The sequence below is a fragment of the Trachurus trachurus genome (genome assembly GCF_905171665.1).
Source record: "Trachurus trachurus genome assembly, chromosome: 12".
In the NCBI taxonomy this organism is placed as follows: Eukaryota; Metazoa; Chordata; class Actinopteri; order Carangiformes; family Carangidae; genus Trachurus; species Trachurus trachurus.
The window spans coordinates 9,503,681-9,526,962 of NC_139908.1; the positions used below are offsets into that span (position 1 = coordinate 9,503,681).

The window sequence follows — 23,282 nt, forward strand, 5'->3', positions numbered from 1 at the left end:
GTCTATTTGGGTGCCTTTTCCTGCAGTGAAGCTGAAGGAATTTGAATAGCTGAAGGACAGAGGGGTAAAGATTGGTGAAAAAGAAAAAAAAACAACACGGTGGAGTATAACAAGACAGGAATATACAACCACGCTGGCAGCTTTGTGAAGTTATGCCTTGGCACAGTGATGCTCGGAGCTATGCCAGCACGGGGCGTGCTAACATGCTCATAAAGACTGTTTAAAAGTGATAATTTGGGTTATTTGATGTGGAGTTGTGTGAGTAAGGTACTTATCTGCAGTCAGTGTGTTTACCTGCAGCAGACTCACAATCAACAGTGCCAGTTTTGTCGAAGCAGCAGGGAGCACCGGCACAGAAGCTGTGAACGGAGCCAGCAGCGAAAAAAAACTTGTTTCAGCTACTTGCTGAAAAAAGGTTGAAGGAAAGTCACTATCAGTAATAGTGTTTGCTTTATTTTAAATGTTTCTCCCTATTTTATCTTGCAATCATACAGCCATTTTCTTTTAATTGTATTTTCTCTATAGCTGCACCATATTTCCTATGCACAAGCTCACTTTTCTCCCTTTCTGACTCAAACAGTTGATCTGCAGCTGCACTGGAAGACTTAGAACCGTGCTGCTAGTGAGGCTAAAACATTACATAAAGAGGGCTAAAAAGGGCATTTTGATAGTAAATTAAATTAAACCTAACAACTAATTACTTCATAAACAAAAATGAGAGCAGAGAGAGAGAGGGAGAGAGCGAGTGCCATATTTTGTAATGAGCTGTTTTAATAACTTATTATCCAATTTATTGTGTATTGTGTTTATATATCCCACATGCTTTGTTTTCATTTATGTGATTAATTCCTTATGTCTTATAAATTATAATTAATCTTTGCACAGGTGGTATTTAAAACATGGATACTCAATTAAAAAGGTCTATTAAAGCTTTAGTTTTAGTTCATGCTCAAACTGGCAGCCAACCAAATCTAATTTTTGTTACATCCAGACTGGATAGCGATATCACCTCTGCACAGGGGGGGAAAAAAAATGAAATTCATTTTTAATGTAGATGTGTCTCAGATGCTTAAATTCTCACCCTGATGACACATCCCGTGTGCAGTTAACTGTGACAGTCGCATGAGACACGGCTGCATGTCCCCCGTCTCTAATGTCGACGGTCACAATGAATATTTCCGCAGCTAAGCGTATCAGGGTGCACACGTCACAGATACTGTATGTGTGCCTATGGTGTTACCACAGCAACAAATGTAGGTGACATGGACATTGCTTTGATGCACAATCCGGTTTGATTGCTTGCAAATTGCAGCGCGGACAGTCAGTCGTAAAAGGTCAAATTTTAGAGATAGATTGGATTTGCCAGTAGCAAATGGAGACTTTGTGTAATATTCATGCCACCATGTATGAAGACATGTCAGCCGCTGTAAAGTGTTTACTGCTGCACTGCCATAATTGATGTGTTAGTTAGCATGTGTTTTTGAAGTACTGCAGCAGGAAGTGTATACGACTTCAACTATATAGAGCTTCAGCTTCAAGATCTCCAGTAAGCCACACCTATAGAGCTCACTGATCACACCTCTGATAACGAGAAAGTACAAGATGATGTGTTATATCTGCATGAATAGTGACAGTCCACATCAAATGCATTGAACCTGTCTGTGAAGAAGACAAAAGGTGATCCTGAATAGCATTACCCATTGGTCTTAATGGTACCTTTTTGTTAATTGTGTTGTATTTACCTCAGTGTGACACTCATGACTGACTAATCCTGTGGGCGCTCTTGCTGCAATTAGGGTCTGACAATATTATGTTAAAGTCTGAAGCGATTGGCCGTGTGTGTGTGTGTGTTTCTTGCAACAGGACAGTGAGAAACATTTCATGTGTGAACTCTATTCAAACATATTCATCTATCAAAGTCATTCTTTGTTGGGGAGGGGGGGCGAGAGGGAGGGCACAATCACCAAAAGGGCACTTCTTTATGGATTTTCTGCAGTAATGGAAGGAAACTGGCTAATGAATCTCAATGACTTGCAATTACAGCTGCTGTAGTTACATGCCAGAATCTGCCATGCATGTCTTGGAGAGAGGCAGGCTGCGGGACTCCTTCCCCAGGTGCTGGCGCTGTGCTGTGCGGAGAGGCTGTTATTGATTCCCCTGGAAACAGCTTCTTTATTAAAAACCCACATCTCAACCGGCGTCTGGTATAAAGATCCTAGAGGTGTCCATACAAACTACGTTCAAAATTTAATCAGCAGCGTCTGTCCAAACTGACTGCACTTACCCTCTGTGTGTAACGTGTATTATTTATTCATGTGTGCTTCGCCGCAGCCATCCTGCTGACCTTTAAATTACTCTCCCCTTGATCACTTCATGTGAATACGCTCAGCTGACACCCTAAAATACGATTCGGCACCACAACGCAACACTGTCGGCCTCATATAACACTGACAATACTGCCCATGTTTACCAAGGTCAGTCACTGTCAACAGAAACAAATGGGACGTGTTGCTTTTATTCACTCCATATGTGTTCATCTCACTGTAAAAGTGCAAACATGCCTATATGGATTATACCACGGTCCATCAGCGTTGTGATTTAAACAGCCTTGAGCATGCACACATTCTCATGTGCACACAACGTACAAGTGCGGAGGACTCCAGCGCACACTGTCCATCAGATGGGGTTGTAGTTTATGTCATATCTGCAGAGAACAGCACCTGGATCAATTATTTGGTGTGTCTATGCTATAGCCAGCTACATGCTCATACATCAAAGATTGTCATCCTATACTGAGACTCTGCTCATTAATTCCCACCAAGTGTAAAACAGCTAAAGTCCAGCCCGGATCAGTAACGAGGCCAGAAACTGTCAATTGACCAAGACTGTGGGCGTTCTCTTGTAAAGTCACCAGACATTGTATTTCATCTGTAACATGCATTTGCGTATGATGAAGGCACATTAATCTGGCCTGTTGCCATGGATGCAAGTGAAGGTAAACTGTCTCACTGCTTGAAAGCTAAAAGATTGAGTCCAAGCAAGATCCGCTTCAACAACACCACCACCTTAAAAGACGGGGTTTGAATGCTTATTAATGCTTTCACATTGATTTCTTGATGAGCTCCATTGATTTCTTCTCATTTGAATTCTCATTGTTTCATTTCTGTTCGGCTTTATAGGGTATTTTCTTTCAGTAACACAATGAACCAGTAGATTGTTTAAATAAATCTATCAATTTAAATGTAGTCAGATTGAACCATCTCTCTAATATATCACATTCAATTCAGTTTTAGAAAGTTGCTGGAATTATATTTTTAAATAATGTAGGAAAAAGACACACTCACGCATACGTCTATATTTCTCATTAAAGATGTTGCTTACTTGTGATCCACTCTGAAAAGACTGTGCAGTTCAATGTCTTGTGGGTAATGAAGTTTTCATTATCACTGCAGGCTATTTCACTTCAAATGTTACTTGCTGATGTTAGCTGGTGTTTAAAAAATCGTGTCTTTCTGAAATCTTGCTCGTCAAAGGTGCCAAACACTGCTTAGTCACAACAGGCGAAATATAGTGTGCCTCAGGCTACAGTGGAGGCATGCGCAGTGTATACTGCATATTTTCCAGAGAAAACACACCTCCTCTTAAGACCTCTATAAACCTCAAAAGCAGAATTGAATGCCTCCACCTTGCCAACCATCACCGAACTCCACCCTTTGAGATATCCCTCTATAGGAAGGCACTGGCAGGTATCAGTGTTGCCCACAAACACAAGCATGGCATTAAAAACTGAGTTAGCTGAAGTTGCTTGTGTTATTGAAAAGTGAACTTATTGCTGAATCATAACATTACTCTCTCTGAGTGAAATGTATTCCCCTGCTGTGCAGTGTAGGATTTCACCAGCCCGTCTTTCTCACCTGGGCTGCAGGATAAATTATCAACAACTGAGTGAAGAAATAAGAAAAAAGAAACTGTTTTACTCCTTATGAAAAAGTTGTTTGAACCTCTTGCTCGCCTCCATTTACTTAGTAATGTGTTTAAATTGTGATATTTATAGGTACAATCAGGGCGCGCAACATAGCAATCTTAGCGGCAAATGAGAATCTGCAAAGTGGAATAAGTGACTATGACGTTCCTGTCATCGGCAGTTTGAGTTAGCCGAGCCTGGAGGCAGGAAGGAGCAGAGCGAAGACATGGGAAGGGTTTAGTGAAATGGAAATGCAGAGAAAGTTCGTGAAATGACTGAAAAAGGTCAGACGGAGAAGCTGAGGGAATGAAAACAAGAATAAGTGAGAGAGAAAGAGAGGAAAAAGAGCTAAGAAAGAAAGAAAAAAAAAACAGATTCTACAGGATCTGCACCGGCCCAGCAGCAGCTGTCACTACACTTGTGCCACTCCCCACAGCGCCACAACTGAGCCCAACGAGGAATAATGAGCTTTAGAAATCCGCAAAGGTCAGTCACTGCAAAGTTCTCCCTCCTCAGTCCAGCCCAATCAGAAATGCCACCACTAGAGCTCAAAAAGAAAATTCTATAGTTAAGAGAAAAAATAAAAAATGAAAAAAAAAAAGGCTGAGAAAAGCAGAGCCAAGCACTCTAAAGAAGATCTTCACCTTTATCTGACAACCTGAGAGCAGAGGAGCAGTGGGGGGGCTACAGCAGGAGATGAGAGATTTGAAGAGCGGGAAAGAAAGAAAGGGAAGTAAAAGGCGGAGAGGAAAGGAAAACATTAAGGATGATACGGGCAGATTGTGTACTAAAAGGAGGGCAGAAATTGTTGAACTGCGACGGTATAAGGCTTTGGTGGTGGGGCAGAGAGAGAGAGATGATAGGATTGGACGGAATCATTAGAAGGAGAGCGGGGCAAGAGTGAAAATATGCTATAAAGCCTCGGTGTGTGAAAGAGAGCAATATCAGTGAGGCTACACAGAGCTTCTTTAATCCTGGCTAAGTGTTCTGTCCTTCCTCTCCTTTACCTCCGCGTCCTCTGTGCGGGCGGTTGGAGGGGGGGGGGGGGGGGGGGGGGCGGAAGAAAAAGCAGAGAGGAATGAATATATTATCTCTTTCCTGCAATATATCATTCAGGAACATATGGCACTTAATTGTCTCACTTGAACTTTACAACAGTTGAACTATTCAGCACTATCATAATGCACTACATTTTAAAGCCTCCAATATGCAATTAATATAGAGCTGTTCCTTCCCAACTGTCATCGGCAGCCACACGGCCTGAATCCCAATTGGAGTTAATGTAGTAAAAATACACATGGTTCACGTTTAAGTTCCTTAAATACCTGCGCTGCTACGGGAAAGCATAATGTGTGCATATGTTCTCACATTTTACATTTCAGGCTGAATGTAGATTTTGAGCTATAGGAGCTACCAGATACCATTTGGGAAACGTCTTCGAAAAATAGTGGAGGAGAAAAAAAACAAGATAAATCATGTATACATTCAGCACAGCACAGCTGAGACTACAATTTTAATTTAAAGAAGTTGTTTGACATTTTCAGGAATATGCTTATTTGCTTTCCTGTGAGAGACATTGTGAGTTACCACTCTCAATGTCGACGTGCTAAATAATGTAGCGAGCCAGAGGCGGCCAGAGTAAGCTTAGCATAAAGGCTGGAGGAGGAAGGAGGAGAGAGTTGGCCCAGCTCGGAGCTGAAACAAGATACTACATGTATGGGCTCCACAGTTTCTGTATGAACACCATGAGGGAGATAGAAACTCTGTTCTTTTAACCCTCTCTTGCTCGGACATTACAGGTGATGTGCTGCTTCACCTTCGCCTTCTCGGCTGATTCCACCAAACCCAAAAATTAAGTGAAAGCAAAAGGGGTGTTGAGCGTGGAGCTGAGACTGTGTGCTTTGTTCTTTTGTGGAAAATCTGTTACTCAAAGCATCTGGAAAAAGCTTTGATCAAAGTTTTTTTTTTTTTAATATATATATAGATGTGACTCTCTATGCGTTCAAATCAAATTTGGAGGCCTCAAGTGGCCAATCAAGGAACTGCAGCTTTTCTCACTCTTGGTTGGAGGTTGTATGCGAAGGGGAACCTTTCTTCAGGATGGCACTTGCCTGTAAAGTCCAAAAAACAACAGCTACAAATGTAGATGACTCCACTCTTTCCGAAGTTGTCGAAATGCGCCTCTGTATGCGTCAGGGTATATAGAAATCTGACATATCTAAAACAACTGCCATATTTAAGGTGATTGAAAACTTGCAGAAAAGTCCAGTGGCAGTCCAGTGAGCGTTGCATTTGTCCAGTCAGTCGGACAGAGGTGGGGGAGGGTTTATGTTGATAACAGGCTGAAGAAAAGAAACGTCAATTATCTATTGTGCTGCCCCGTTGAGATGTTTGTCTCAGGCTAAGTCATCCGTGCCGCTGCCCTGGCACAGTGTGGGAAGCAAACACAGTGACTGGGTTTCCTCTGTGCTCAGGTTCACCACTTCTCCGCTCAACAGCCTTCAACTCCTGTCACCACTCATGTAGTTTAGTGTATATATACAGTATGTGTTATATGTTGTCACTATGATGAATCCAGAGCAAATTGCCTCCCTGCTTCACACGTCTTTTATAAAAACGGATGAAATGTTACAGGGTCATAATGTAGCGTACACATGTAATCCCCCTTATGAAGAAAGTAGCAACTGCATATTGGTGGGTAAAAGTAAAAGATATAATACAGTGGCATAAATAGGATATTTTCCATCTCCTCACATTTGACGTTAAGTGTGACATCAGTGTTAGATAAGATGTGCTAACTTGCCTCAAGTGTCTCTGTTCCTCTGCCTTCTCCTGAGCGCTTTGTACCAAGTTATCAGTTGACTCACCGTGTGCATATAGTAAGAGTGACTGAAATACTGTATGGGTAACAGAGTTTATTTTTTCATTATTAAACTTCTAGTTGTTAACTAGATACACACTTGCAGTATATGTGCCATATAGGTCAGAAATGTCGGCACATACTGTAAAAAGTGATGATTTGTTAAGCATTGTCATTAAGCTGCACCTGTCAGGAACTTGCACTACTAAATTAATTAGCGATCTTATCAAATTTGACAGTAACTAACAAAAAGCTATATAATATGAACCAGATCATTGGATCTTGACCCTGTTTAAAGCCCTGAAATACAATGATGACGCAGGACAAAACATCAAGGAATAACAATTACACCTTGTAAAGTTGAGCTCTTAAAGTCGAGGACTGTCCTTGGAAATGTTTCAGTCCACAGACAGCACAGAGCAAATGCAATGTAAGCCAGATAGATTTAATAATCATTTCAACAATGTAAGCAAATACAAGTGACATTCAACATAACTTTCCTAAAACCCTGGCTTGTATAAATGCTAACAAGTTTCTACCAAAGATACACCAAGTAGTGGTTGTCCCTCTGGGGGACGAAACACTTAAGCCAGGGGATTCTTTTATGAGGAGAGAGTGAACCACTGGCACCACACTTTGCTTCTCCCAGACGACAAGGACAAGATTTCCGTGCCGATTTTCCATATTGAAATTTTGACATTTGGCCAATTTTGTCAATATGTCTTCTGTTGCATATTTGTCCTTCCTCCTGTCTTGCACCTCCTGTGGTTACTTCTATTTCCCCCCTATTAAAGTGGTCTTGGGTTGCATTTTCATAATCCCCAAAATGTGCCACTACAGTATATAACCTGACAGGGCCTTGAGTGAATTGTTTGTCTCAGCATGCAGGAGTTAAAAACTTTGAATTGCATATATTTTGGGGGCTGAGAATGCAGTTATTTGCACAAACATCTGTGGTTTTTTGTTTGTTTGTTTTTGACTGCATTGATTGACAATAACCTAAATCCCTTGTGAAGGCAAAAATAATCAGTTAGTCAGTCTCATTTTCTCCAGGGCAACAATGGAGATGTGTTTACCACGGCCACTATGCAATATTTTGGATACACACACAGAAAAAGACCATTTACATAAGAGGTTAAGTCTTGAATAAAAGAAAAGGTGAGGGTAAACAAGCTGATTAGTTGGAAAGAGACTGATGAAGTGAGGGAGTAGAGAGGGTATAGAGGGGTGGAATAATAATTAATTAGATGGCCAAGTATGAGGATGCACACTGATATATGCTGCGGCATGGACTGTCCTCCAGTTGAGTTCAGGATGACTTTTTCCTATGGTACACTGCAGCATCTCTAATGATTCAAACTGCAGAAGTGCTTAGATCATCACAAGTGTGCTTTTATACAACACACTCATCCGAAGTTTGCACCAGTTAAAAAAACACCCGCGACACCCACAACACCCACGGACTACATGAGTCGACACAACGCTGACATACAGGTTTAAAAAAAAGAAAAGAAAACTCCTTTGAGCCAGGCCATGAAATGTCAGCGTAGGAAATGAATAATCTTACAGCAAAAAAACGTAAAATATTGTCTTTATTTTAAACTCGTGGATCCTAAATAAGTAAACATTTTGCCTCAGGTTTCTCTAAAGGCAGAAGCAAGTCAGTTCTTCTCGGTAAAGCTAAGATGTGGCTGCATTTACCTATAATTTATAGAATTCATGCATGTTTTATGGTTCATACAAATTGGTGACAAATCCGTCTTAGCAAAAAAGACATGCCACCATAAGAGCTTCAATTCGCTTGTGTGATTCAACCCCTCTAAGGGGTGGATGAACTCCAATCTTACAAATGATGTTCCCCCATAGAGTGAATGGATGATAATGATACACAGCATTTAAACAGCTTATATTCAGTGGAGCTACTCCGGAGTGTTTCTCTTAGTCAATACTGTTTATTTTAACTCTGGGAGACATCTTTGCTTGTTTATGGATTTCAGAGGTCACCATAGAGCATATGTAAATTATGTTTCAGTGTGGATTACCAAGTTCAAAGTTCCTCCTTGTTGATTTTTTATTTTTTTTTGTTAAGCTTTATTTATTCTTGGGAGTCTCAGTGAGATCAAGATCTCTTTTACACAAGAGACCAGAGAACAAATTACATTCCCTTCAGATCACATCGTAAGATGAGTCGAGCAGATGAAACGACTGATTAAAACAATCATAAATAAATAACATCAGCAAGTACAATTTAAAAGGTGTTGAGCAATGGGAGCCTCTGACTTCAAGACACAGAGTTTTTCATTCCATTACTGAGGTGTTTGATGTTTTTCTGTGTGTGAGGGAGATACAACCTTTGATTTTAGACATGTGTAGAACAAAATCTTTGCAAACCAATTAATTTATGAGGCTGCTCTATATCCATTGTTTAGGGATAGACGCAGAATAGCTTTTTTGCACATAGTGTTTTTGAAGTCTAAAACATGCCTTTAATTAATCAGGACAACAAAGGCATATTGAAACCTGCAGCACGCCTGACTTTTGTAGTAACAGAAGATGGTATCATCTGCATAGAAATGTACATTAAACTGCTAAATGACTAAATGACAGAGGGCTCATTAATGATCCTTGAGGATCACCGCCGTCCACATTTCTTGGCTTTTTTAAATTGTGAGAAATCTAGACTACCATGCCGATAGTTTTAGCTTGTTTCATATTTGATGTGGTTGGATTAAAATCCCAAATAAGACATATTTATATACAAATCGGAGCTCGATAAGCTTGTCTGAGATCTTGACAGCCAGTTGAAGTTGAGGTCACCTATATAGCTCAGAGATGTACACATTAACCAAGTCTTAATCTCCCCCAGAGAGTCACTAATCGCACAGTTGGGGAGGGGGTTAATACCAGTAGATGTGATATTGGTCATTCCAGTCAGCACATATGCCCAGAGCATGTTGTCACATTCATTAGGCTCTAAAGAAGAGTTAAGTAGACATGCAATAAAGTTGTTCTTTGCATAAATCAATACCCCCGCCTCCTTTAGCAATCCTGTCACATACAAACACAGTGCATACAACAATTTTTCTGTCTCTGATTCAATATTAAATCAGATCTTTTTGAGGATTAAAATATCTTCTGCAGTTTAACACATGCACCCAGTCTACATATTTTAACTTTGCACCTGCATTTGAAAAAAAAAAACACATACGGGTTATATTTGCTTTCAGCGTCATCCACACCATTACAGAGTGCAGGGTGAAGTCATGTGCAGTATTCAGAGCAGGTGATATGTAACTGAACACAGTGCAAAACTGAACTAGAATAACATTTCTGCCAAGTGCTCACAGGGTCAAACTAAAACACAGAGAATAAACGAGTTCTCACCATGATTGTGTCATTTTTCTCCTGTGCCCTCGCAAAGCATTGTATGAATGATGCATCGACTTTTACACTCCACATGTGGAGGCTTGGGTGTTACAGTGCTTGTTTCTGTCAGTTGATATGGGGTAACATTTCCGTTGGAGCATGAGAGCACAAGGTAAGGTGGAAATATATTCAGATATATTCATGTTAATGGTGAGAGCTGTGTGGGAAGGGCTGGTCAGAGAAATTAATACAGTTCTGTTTCAGTTAAAATGCAAAATGTACCGGTTATTGCAAACACATGATTACACATCAGGTTTACACGTGCACGAGCCCATAAAAACACACATGAGTTCAACAGCAGACAAAAAGGAGAGAGCAAGACACGTGTAGTGTTATTACACCAGCATACACGAACATCTGCATGAATTATCACCTTGGAGCCATTCATCACACCCAGAGCGCTTCCAAAATACACCGCATTTGTAACACAACACACAGACAAAGACACAATGCATACTTAAGTGCACACATATTTTCTCTCCCTGAACAGGGAGAGAAAGGGAAGAAGAGACTGGAGACGTGCCGAGACCAAACCCTGTCAGGTCAACCATGTAGCACAGGATTTTCACATCTGAGGAAAATAGTACAGTCCATGTGTAGGGAGAGAGAGAGAGGGAAAATTAGCGTGTGGACACCACAGCACTTAGCCTGGGGAGTGATCACAGCCACCACACAGAGATAAGCCTCGGAGAGGTCAATAAGGAAAAACCATTAGCTGACAAATGGCCACCACTGTAATGTCATTATAAACTAGGCCTATGGGAATCAGAGGGCGCATATCAACACATGAAAAGGAATAACAACAGCCTTGACATTAAAACTAATGCTTCCCACTGATAATCCCATACTTTTTACTCTGAAATGATCATTAAGTTGCACTACTGAGATGTAAATGGGACATTTTGGTCATTCCAGGGCTTTCATTTATGCTTCTAAGCTCTAATCCTCCGCACTTCTCCGGCTCAGAGCTCAGGCGGTCTCACTTACGGGAAGGTTGGCCACTTGAATAAGGCCTGTATCAGGGAAAATGATTTTCTCCTTGCACATTACTGTTTTCTCCCTCTGTGGCTTTTGTCATAATAAGACCAGGTGATGACACTGCCCTCCTGGCAGTGTTGACACACTTAATGTCTTCATCACTGCAGCTCAAAATAACATGACACTCTGTGACCACAACTGGTAATATTTCTTTGATAAGAATAATCCTCCACACGGTTATACTGTATGTGTTCATGATTATAAATGACATATCTCTCATTCTCTCTCCCCTGCAATAACTTTTTAACTTGTATCATGTTCATAACTTTTTGTTCATCATCTGTCAAACTCAAGTACCTGTTTAAAATATTCTTGGTATGGCCTTGCCCTTGATAATCATAATTTATTTCTTGGTTCTTTTATCATCATATTATTAGTTCCACAGGGCCAATGCTCTGTGGTTCAATCAGGATCGCTGTGCCATTAGGTTTCTCTATACAGAATACAGACGTGGTAAAAAAAAATAATAAAAATGAAAATATATTGGACTTTTTCAAACGTCTACTGCCTCAATATCAACATACTTTAAAGTGTAGAAACCATCTCAGGCAGTCAAACTCAGTATCCTCTTTTAAATCACTTTATAAAACTTACTTTATCGTCTGTCTTTTTTTTCTCTTTTTTTTTTTACTGGTTCTGTTTTCTTATTGTTGTGACTCTTTTAGTTTTTTAATCTGTATTCCTGTATTTTTCTTGGTCATGTATTTTTTTCTAGTAATAATTTTTTATTGTTAAGCAAATTGTAACCTTGCTTTAAAGAATGCTCTACAAATAAAATTGTTTATTTATTAATTTCTTATTATTCCCATGTTGACCAAGATTACGCCCCCTGTGGCATTGCTAGGAAGTTTAGTTTACCTTTCACCTGGCTGAAAATCACTCTTGGATGTCACTTCAGCTGAATTTACAGTACCAGCATGTATCAGCATTGTGGGCTAATTTAATCCAAATAACCACAAGCTATCCTGCAGGTCTTTTAAACAACTATACTGCGTAGTACAGACCTCTGGTGCCGGATCAATATTTTCATTTGCTCCTATTGTTCATACTCCCTTCGACTCGTCTCCACCTGTATGTCCTGTCTCCCTTGTGTTGCAGTTTTCTCTGTAGCCGGTGGCCTCCCACTATCCCCACCTCCTCTCAGTCAGCTCACTTCCTTCCCTTCCACCACTGACTTTTAAATGAGCAGAGCACCGATGGATGTATCACTAACTCCATTAAGCACACACTGTTAGCCTTATAGTGCAGCCTGGTGTGTGACTGTGAGCCTTGCGTGTGATCATGCACTCAAATGTGTGCATCATGTTTGTTTATGTGTACTGTTTACAGAAAGTAAAGGAGGGGACAGGAGGAAAAAGAACGGAAACCGGAGGTAAGGCGGGTGCAATGGCGTGTGTTAACTGCATGTGTGGGCGGGCTGCGGTCACGTACCACTGAGGTCAAATTTGCAAAGACAGAACATAAACACCCACATCCCTCTTTCCCATTCATCTACGGTGGAATAGCCATTAAATCAGTGACCGTTCTCCCGGCCCTCATGAGCCCGTATATGTGTAAATAATGCATGTGGACACGTGGGAGCTCAAACATGGACCTCAAATAATGTAAATTATTACATGAAAGATGAGCAGAGCAAAAGAGGACCAGGCTGAGATACAGTACGCTTTATTGAAGAAAAAAAGTCTGCAACATATGATTTATAGAACACCCCTAGGTGTATCTTTTAAGCATGAATGAATCATGTTCATCTGTCACAACAGGCATGGGTGCGGTACCGGATGATAATCATTTTCACATGCTTTTTGCTCTTTCTCCAGGGAACTGTTGCCTATCACCTGCACAAGCAGCTTTAACTATGCGGATCTGCAGCAAACAATGTGAAAAGTCTCACTACTCCCTGCTCTAGTTCTCCATGTGTCACAAATAATTAGTGCCAACTGACTTGTTATATTCAGTGGCGTCTGGGGGTCTAATTTGACAGGGAATGCACTCCGGGTAAGTGTTACGTTCATTGTTTAAGGTGTAGGAATCATTTGACTTCCACACTATAGGTGGAACAAAGGGATGGGGTGATGTTTTTTCCAGGTTAAAGTGAGTTCACTTTCCCACCCATGATGTCAATCTACGTATTTTGAGTTGTGGTGAAAAATAAATCAAATTGGTCAAATCATTATTACCGTTTCCAAGCAGGGTATGAGAGCACAATGTGTAGAGGGGTCATTAAATGATGGAACAGAAACTAAACTTCCAGTTCTTCCTAAGAAAACAGTTTAGTGGTAATGAGGAGGGCGAAGAAATAAAGCATACAGAAAATGAGCTTTGGGACGATGCATTAAAAGTTGTTTGTCTCCCTTTTTCTGCTTCAAAACCTGTTTGGCCCCACATTCAGTCACACAAATGGGAGGATAGAACATTGGTTCCACTTACAAACCAACTCAAGCACAAAGCAGCTATGTCCAATAATGGGAGGTGCAAATTAAAAGTGCAAATTGCAGTGTAAAAATCTCAGAGTCAAATTTAAATGTAAAACTTGAAGCCAGGGTACGTGGAGCATTCTAATGAAGCCATTGAAGGGGATTAATATGCTGGGTAATTGCTGGATCTCTTTTTTTTCTCTCTCTAAAGCCCTTTTTTAATCAACAGACCACTAATTACTAAACCTAGTGGATGTTATGAATAAAAAGCTGTTGGTTTCAAGAAGATGGGTGGACAGCGAGATAAGCGAATATGGTTCTCCCGGCTATCAATTCTGACAATGTGTGCTTTTGATATTACAATGACAGAGGGAATCACTGGAGGATGCAAGAGCAATGGGCGAGGCCGCAAATTCTTGGCCTCTGACAACAGCTCAGACACAATAAATATCTACAATCCCTTCTTTGTTTCAGGGCCTCTATCCAGGTCCAGGTCCCCTTAAATCTCCGAGAAGATGTCTCCCCTAATGGCACCCCTGTGCAGGAGTGTCATATTACCACGTTCACAGGCCTCATGAACCTTTGAAACACTTTTTTTTTTTTGGAGAACAGTCTGTAAATCGATCTGTTTATTCTGCTCAGTGTTCCCTGTGCTGGAATGGCAAATTCATTTCATATCAGCCTTGGAAGCCGACAAATCACCCTGGAAGGAAGACACAGTGTGGACTAACACTATATAGAGCAGAAAAGTGCCATGAGTTATACTGGGCAGCTTTGGGAGGCCTCTGCATGATTTGACTTAACATTTGGATGGCCACAGACTGTCCCTGATAAATCATTAAGTGTAAAATTTTTTTTTTTTTTTTAAGTGCAGTTATAGAGCTCATTAAATGCACTCAGCTGTAGACACGTTGTATTTTGGGACAGTAAGGACAATGTTAGGTATTGTGTCATTGTACTTATAATAAATTATAATTGTGGCTATAATAACCTGTGAGTCATGCTTTCTAACTTCCTTGTGCTATCTTTTTCCAGCTTCATCTCATGGTTTGCATTGTAAAGTTCTTCTTAAGCCTCCCTCACCTTTCTGTTATCCATAAAGTAATCAGCTAACCCCAATCTTCTACTGTATTACTACTTTGAAGTGGCAGAGGCAAAATATTGTTCATTAGAAACTAAGCAATTCAGTTATTTACCGGTTTTTCCACTTTTATCAATCGATTCCCGTAGTACTAAAGGCGTCTTAAAGTGCAATATCCACCCACACCTATAGCTACTGTATACATCACTTTGTTTACAAGTTTTATTCATTGTTACAACTACAGTATAGCTAAGGTTCATTCACTTTTTCAAGGCTAAGTGGTCCCATCATCCGCTAAACACACGGAACACATTACTGTTTATAATGGCGGCGCTTTGTTTGGTGCTGATTTTGTCCTCAGTTCATTAGTGCGTTCAGTCAGCCGCTGATACGAGGTGTCGCGCGCCATTCAGTGCGAGAGTCGCCTTTATGAGCTCTCTTTATAAGGTTAACAGCACAGCAGGCAAGAGTTTATGGCAGTAATCATGAAAGTTTCTATGCCTTATGTGGGGTTTTAATAAGCTTTTAACAAGCAAGTCATGCATTGTCCTGACCTTAGAGTCACCTGTGGTTTCTTACACCGGTGATGTGAGCACCGCTGCAAATACAGACCTATTTGGTTATTGATTATGGAACTTCAGATCCATTTAAAGATTTTTTTTTAAATTATGTTTAGTCTACGTATGCTGCATTTTCTGCAGCACTTAAAGGGGAACTACGCAAGTTTGTTTCCATTGTTTCACTAACCCTCCTCCTGGCCATGTGCATTTTCAACAAAGCCGGCGAGAAAGCAATTCATGGAGTGGTGGATAGTCTAAAGCTGTTTAATTTAGGTAGAAATGTAGCATAGTTAAGCTAAAAATCTTTAACACCTATTTTGCAAACAAGAAAACAAGACAGTACTTTTACCAACTGCCAACAGCTAGCTTATCCTCAGCCCTCCTGCATGCAGCCAACAACAGCAGCTTTCCTTCCTCACAGTAAAGCTGCAGCATCCACAGAACAGAGAACATGTAAATATACTGTACCTTCAGAGCTAAAGGGAGTCAAAACTCTCATTACCAGGTGTCAAATTCCTCCTTCTCTTGTTAGAGGCTAATCTTACAACACCTCCAGCTTCTGCGTCGAGCTAACGCACCGACGAAACTGATATCTCAGACTAGTGACCACCAGAGCTGTTCTGTGACTGTTATTGTAGGTTAATGCAGGTTACAGTCTACTGTATACTACACACTCTGTAAGTTTTGTCTGCCTTTGGCCCAGTAAACTGTTACTACTCCTCTTCCTCTGTCACGGGAGTCTGCACTTGGATCCAACCAAAATTTCCTCAACCACTGTGTCTTTTTCCGGTTTGTGCTAAAATGGCTATGTGATTTTGTTTTTTTCTCTCTCCCCCACTTTTCCTCACTGAAATCACCACAGAGCTTTTTAGAAGCACCACTCCGTAAGCTGATCCAAGTGCGGCTCATCCCTGCACGCCCAGAGGATCATCACCATCCTCACCAGTCGAATCCAAAACAGCAAATAACACAAGTCACTTCTAAGACTAAAACATTCACACTGCACTTTGCATTTCCTTAAACAGCAGTGACAGCAATGTTATCTGTTATAATGGTCCAATTTTAGCATTTTTTTTCACCAGCCTGCCCACACTTGTTTACTTAGCTTGCAGCTGGTCTCCTCTCACATTCACATCATATCGGGGGAAGCAGAAGCATGGACTTTTCATTGTGACAGCTTGAAAGCGTTCCTGTGTTTCGCTCATTTGAACACCCACATCAGAAATCATTTTTTATGTATGAGTTTTGTGTATGAAATCAAATCTAAATGAACTAGACATCTTTTGATTATTTGGCTGAGAGTGAACACGACAGATGATTGTGATTTGGCTTTGACTGCCAACATTTTTTGATTCCCTGTACTCCTGGTAACAGACATCCATTATTTTTCATGCCAAACGACGTTATTCTCAAAAGTAATGTCCATTCACCCATTTGTTACAGCTTTCCTTATTAACTTCACTTATGTGATTATGTGCTCCGCTAATATGGCATATTGAAGTTTGTGGCTTAATGAGAGTCTTCTCAGTAGATTCAGTAGACTACAACCAAGGCCATTACAGTTTTTGCCATGTCTGTGGTAATTATTTTTTGGGGAGAGAAGTAATGACATTAGCTCGTGTTGACTACGGTATATTCACCTCACGTTTACAAAAAGCTGGTAGTCACGTCCGGATAATGTGTTTTAATGTTGGTTATGTTTGGAGAAAAGATGCTGAATATCCACAAAGTGATGAATTATGTTTCTGGTCATGTGAAACACTCATGTCACTAAACTTATAATAAACATATCGGCAAAAATTAAAAATGTGAAAGCTTGTATTTCATGACAAACATAGGGAAGGGATCTGAGTTTTGTATGCAGCAATGTTATGACCAAAACATCACACAGCATAAACAGGGTTCTTATACATAAATGTAATATGATTTTGTCAGGCTAGAGGAGGACTTTCATAAAAGAGCGTGTGATGGCAGGGAATTTTTTGTGACGACGCGGCGGTTGTGCAGCGCTCATTAGTTTGTCAGGTAACGCGTTCCCTGTGGGGATGTGGCAGCCGCCTCCTGCATTGCTAAGTGAAGCGCTGACAGCTGTGACATCAAATCACTGTTTGAAAGCGTAACTCATCGCTACGACATTGTGTCATCATAAAAAGGAGGCCATACCTGCTAGTCTTGGTGCAACAAGCCTCACAATGTGACAGCCAGCTGCACCAATCTGCAGCATGAAAGAGGTGGGTGGCAGGTGGGGGCTAAAGGATCTGCGGCATTGAGAGGTAGCGGGTTGGGGGGGTGGAGGACAAGAATGAGAGGTAAGATGCACAGGGAATAGGAGTGGAGGATGTGGGAGGGCAGCGTTGAGTTTGAAGTATTACATGGAACAGGGGAATGAAGACATGAGAGGAGAGGAAAAACAAAGGAGAGAGGGGGGGAAATGGCTCTGAGAGAAACAGAAGGGGTTAAAGCGGGGAAAACAGATGGATGACGGAAAAAAAATCTGTCTGAAGTTTGAACAGGCAGATTTCTGTAATCTCTTCTAAAACAAACGCTATTTGAAATGAATATTTGAAATATCTATCTGTATTCATTCACATTCAGCCACAAAACGCCGGGACCGGCAGCGTATCATGACAATCTTCAACACTTTGTCCGATCACAGGCTTCGGCAGGAATTCAAAAGGAGCTGGCTGTGATCTGGTAAACACGGATCAATGCCAGATCTCACCCGAACCATCCAGATGGCCGCTGGTGCATTTCGATTCCTTAAATGCTCCAAAAACAGAGATTTATCAATTTGCACCGTGCCACTTGTGGCGTCTACCTATTTGGTACTGAAAAAGGAAAACGTCAAGGGAATGTGTGTTTTTTTTTTTTTTTAAAGCGAAACTACAAACTCCTAGGTGATACAACTGCGACACTGATTCAGAAAAAAGGTGCAAATACAAGATGTACTCCTCTGCTGTTACAGTATGTCCTACAGCTTGTTCTTGACATGTGACTTTCAAAGAGAACAAGTTTTCATATGAAGTCAGCACAGTGATTTTGACAAGCTGAGACTCCAGCTCTGAGTGTGCGGTCTAGCTTCTCTAGCTGCTGCGTTACTGGAAAGCGTGTGGTTGGCTCGTCTGAACGGTTACAAAACAGCAGGGGGTGCCAGGCAATACCCTTGGGTACTTTACCTTACCACCCCCCAATTTCTGCACGTTCACTGCTGAGCTCATTCAGTCAAGTCAAATAATGGCCACCGTTTTGAAGTCAAGAATAGGACTTCTTGTGTTGACAGAACTTTTTTTTTTAAAGACTTAGATTCACCAGCTTGTCATGTCAAGTCAAACACATTATTCTCTCTAGATGAATTTGAAGTATCATCTCGATAGAGAGACAAGACAGACACACTCATCTGCAGCTACCCTCAGGATTTTTTCCCCCCTTGAGTATAAAAGCATTTTCCCACATCTTCCAGTTCGTTGAAAATGTTTCTAAGGCTCGGTACATCATGCAGTGCTGTGTATTTGAATATTGTTCAAACATGCTGTTGCCCCAGTGCAACAGTTGTGTATGTGAGAGAGAGTTGCAGCAGAAGGTGTATTTCAGAGCTCACATACCAAACAAGGCATACAGGTGGTGAAATAACAAACCTGCTTGATGAATAAAAGTCTGTTTACAGAAGCATTAGATTCTTCATCATAATGGCTGATCCACATCCAGCCAAAGAGATTTGAAGCCAGGCCTGCTCTCATCCAAAGCCAGCAGAGGATTTCACTGCAAATTGATGTGGTCCCTTTTACAATGTCCCAGCCTGAGCACTGATAGAGCCCCAATAAATCAAGGCAATCACAAGGAGATGTTGGAAAGGCTTTGCAGTAAATCCCCCTGGGATCATAAATGTACAGCATCTAAATGTGTCTGTCCACACTACCTGTCCCTCTGTGTTTCACAGCCTTGTCCCTTTTTTTTGTTGTTGTTGTTGTTTTTGTTGTCCTTTTTCGTTTCTCCGTCTCCGCCGCGATTTCGAACACTCACATGTCAACATTGATCCTATTCCATTTCGGATGTGTGCTTTCATTTGAAATGTTCACTAGCTTCCTGGATGAGTCTGCCAAACTTCTAATGGAAACCAGAAACAGCAAAGTCATTCATAGTAAAGGGATTAGAGTGCACAGTATTACACATCATTGGTTCTGGCTCTCCACAACCATTTGTTGCACTTGTCACTTGTGGGACTTATTCCACTTTGACACTGTGGTTGGTGCAGTGCACAGATTTATAGAGGAAGCATATTCAAGTAGCCACCTTGCAAAAATTCACGACTGAGAATCTTTTCTTTTTTTTTTTAAACTTATACATATCTTGACTATTTTTTCACAATTGAGCCAACATTTGCTACAGTTACATTCTGAATGTAATCTTACATCTTACAGATTCATGAAAGCGGATAAGGAAAACTGTTGACCTTGGTGACCAGCAACTGATTGGTTGGACAGACCAAGATGCTGAGATGTGCACAGACAATGCAGCCATACTTTGCAATACGGTTCTCACCAATGCTGCAAAAGGTAAATGCTGTGGCTTTCAATTGTGCTTAAGAATGCATCACCCTATACAAAGGACATGCAGTGGCCTTCAGCTTCTGAAGCCTACATGTCAATGGTCACATGGAAGACATGCACCTCATATAATTTCTATTGGTAGAATACACATTGAACGTCCTTCATCACCTGATATGAACTCAAGTCTGGTTTATGAGTGTCATGCTTAAAGCAGAAGTAAGCGTAATGTTTGTGTTAATATAAGGCTTAAATAGTTATATCTTCCGACAGCAATCACTTATGTAGAGTGTTTGGTCTGAAACACGGGTCTGTCAGTCACTCTGCTCTGCTGTAAGCTGAGGAGAAAACTTTCCTTGTATCCTACAACCTTTATCCAATGAGGAGAGAGAACGGCATAAAGGGGCGGTCCTCTCTGTGTGTGCAGCCAAGGGATGCGCGTGCATGTGGTGACGTAGGGACGAGGGCGGGGACTGCTAACTCTATCGGCTGACAGGAAGTTAGCCAAAACGACCGGATCGCTTACTTCTGCTTTAATTATCAGAAAACTAGTTTAGATAAGTGATACTTCAGTCAAAAGGCAGAAAATTAGCCATGTGAAGATGCAGTTTTAACAGAAAAAGTCTGTGGTTGCTGAAGTGTTAGGTTTATATTAGCAGGTACGATGACTTACAGTTACTTGTCATGGAGGTGCCACCTTCAATTCATTGCTGGACGGGCTACAAAGGACCCCGAGCAGTCAGCAAGAATTACAGCGACAGAGAGTTTTTGTGAAAAGCTGAAAAAGCAGTGCGCTTCTTTCACTCGTCTATTTTTATAAATAAATTGTTCCTTTAGATCACAGAGCTCCCCTGAGCGACACCCCCTCATGGAGATGACCTACGCCTGATGAAATATTCCAGACAGTTTTAGCACCTCTAGCCTTCACTGTGAATCACCGCAGTCAGCATTTACCAGGATGTCCTGCTGTGGGGGCCGACTGCCAAGTACATTTAACACCATATCGATGATATTGTGTGTGTTCCTATATAAGCGACGAATGCAGGTGTTTTGCTACCCTCCACCTGGATGCCTAAAGGTGTAGTAATGTCAGTGCTGTGTTGTTAAAGGACATGTTTTTCCTGTCAAATGACATCGTTTCACCCGAGTCTGCTCCACATCTGGAGTTAATGGTGGTGTGGTGCTTCTCCTGACCAGCAGATGGAGAAGTTTTATGGACTTTTTGGGATCTTCCAGCACCCCCGACACCCACCCCAGTCCCTCCCCCTGTCTGCCTCATGTTGCCCCTGATGAAAGGAGTTCCTGCACAAACTTCATTCCACTCCACATAGGGAGAACACATGTTGGAGACTTAGCACAGACAGAGCAGAGAGAGAGAGAGAAAAGGGAAACAAAGCACTAGATAGAGTTTTCTCTCTTGTTGGATTACTTCTCTCAAGTTAGGGTCTTCATGAGTTCACATCTCTGTGTCAAAGTATATGAATGTGAGAGTATAGATGTGATTGTAACTTCTTACAGACATGGATACATCCTCTGCTGTGACATCCCTGCTCCTGGCCTTTCTTCTTTCGTTTCATCTGCACTGCCACCTTCTTGTTCGGGCCGCAATGGACTCCTGCTACGACGAGGAGGGCGCCCCGAGCCGGTGCATGCCCAGGTTTGAAAACGTCGCCTTCAATCGCACCGTGGAGGTGTCAAACGTGTGCGGCTCCCCACCTGAGGACTATTGCATGCAGACCGGCTCGACGCGCTCGTGCCACTACTGTGACGCACAGGACCCAGAGCTGAGCCACAACGCCAGCCAGCTGACAGACTTCAACAGGAACGAGGAACCCACATGGTGGCAGAGCCAGTCCATGTACTATGGTGTTCAGCACCCCAATTCTGTCAATCTCACCCTCCACCTGGGTAAGAGCACACATCCTTAATTCATCCACCTGAATTCTTCAGTTTGATCTCAGTTGTGCTCTCTGATAATGTTACATAGTATAATGCGCTGTTTCTTTTTAACCTGCACAATAGCTTTTTATGTGTTCTGCATCTGCTGTGTCCAGGAACAGACTATGAGGGTCATTTTTGTGGAATTTAAATGTCATCAGTTTTTCCACTTTTATGTTTGTTTGAGTGTTTTGTTTCGTGTGCTGCAAGGCCATTGATAGGGAAACAACCTGTAATGCAAAACAGATGTCCGGCTCTGAGCTGTCTTCATAAAAAAAAAAACCTTTGGCCCAGACATGGCTTATGTGTGAGTGCATAACCACAAGGGTATGTCTGAGAATTTGGTTGGATTTAAAGGGGATGAGGAGGGCACACAGTTGTATCTAACATGCCCAGATAGCAGGCAAGTGATGGCCCACGTTTACTTTCATCCAGCCCACATACTGCCATGGAGCATTGGAGAGGAACCCATCCAAATCCTGCTGCCACAACACAGTCACAACCTCCAGCTGCTGAGGCTTTTTTAAGGTGATGATTTGACGGCCATGACATACAGCCATTATAAAAAAAACCTGTCTGCAGCATGACTAATGCTAAACCATGGCCCCAAATCAACATTTGTTTAACGTCCATGTCACTAAGATACCAATCCAGCAAACATACAGCAGTACAGCTGATTGTAAATGACAGAGAGGCTGCTTAGTATTTGCTGATAAATCCCAGGTAATAAGCTGCTGCCAACCTGCAGAAACAGCCTCAAGTTTGACAGCAATGAGTCATTGATAAGGAAACGTGGTCCAACTGAAGTTAGTCGGATATTTACATAAAATGCAGTTGGAATTTAGAAGATACATTTACTTTATATTAAAGGGACAACGAGGAGTTTTGGAAAAGCGAAGCGTTTTCACACTACATTTATGAGCCTCCGCGCGCACCGTACATTTCTTTGACCGGGCGCAAGACGGACTCATGTTTTCATTCATCAATAATTAAAGTCAGAGGTTCAAAGAGGTTCACATACCACCGTAGTTCCGACCATAAACGGCGATGCGGCTGCGTTATTCTCATGATTCGCAACGAAGGAAACGCTGGTCGGCTCGACCAGCACTTCCGCCACCACTAATAATAACAAAATAACGATAGAGACAGAACGATATATTTATCGAAAATGGGCCCATTAACAAGTGTGGGTAGCGGAGATTCATCCACATTAACGTGAGACTTTTTTTATAACCGAATAGAAACTCCTCGTTGTCCCTTTAACCCCCTCCAGCCAGAGTTTTTTTTTTTTTTTTTTTTGCACAGCCATGCAGGTATTTGGTCAGCAGATCTACTGTCACTAGAAGTTATGCTCTTTTCCCCTTCACCTGGATGAAAGTTTTCTCAGAACTTTTGGAGAGAAATCCCTTGTGGTCAAACACCTTCAGTTTGTACAGTTACTGTCAAAGTCAATTGCA

General features: G+C 41.5%; 1 protein-coding gene across 1 annotated transcript in view; it reads left to right on the top strand.

Moving 5' to 3' along the window:
* Positions 1 to 21,407: 21,407 nt before the first annotated feature.
* lamc3 (laminin, gamma 3) overlaps positions 21,408 to 23,282 on the top strand; it is a gene marked incomplete at both ends in the record, with an annotated part of 111,749 nt that continues 109,874 nt past the window's right edge. Inside the window, one exon of the mRNA XM_083983926.1 lies at positions 21,408 to 21,795. Within this exon, the coding sequence (XP_083840052.1) occupies positions 21,408 to 21,795 (388 nt within the window). The remainder of the gene's footprint in view (positions 21,796 to 23,282) is intronic.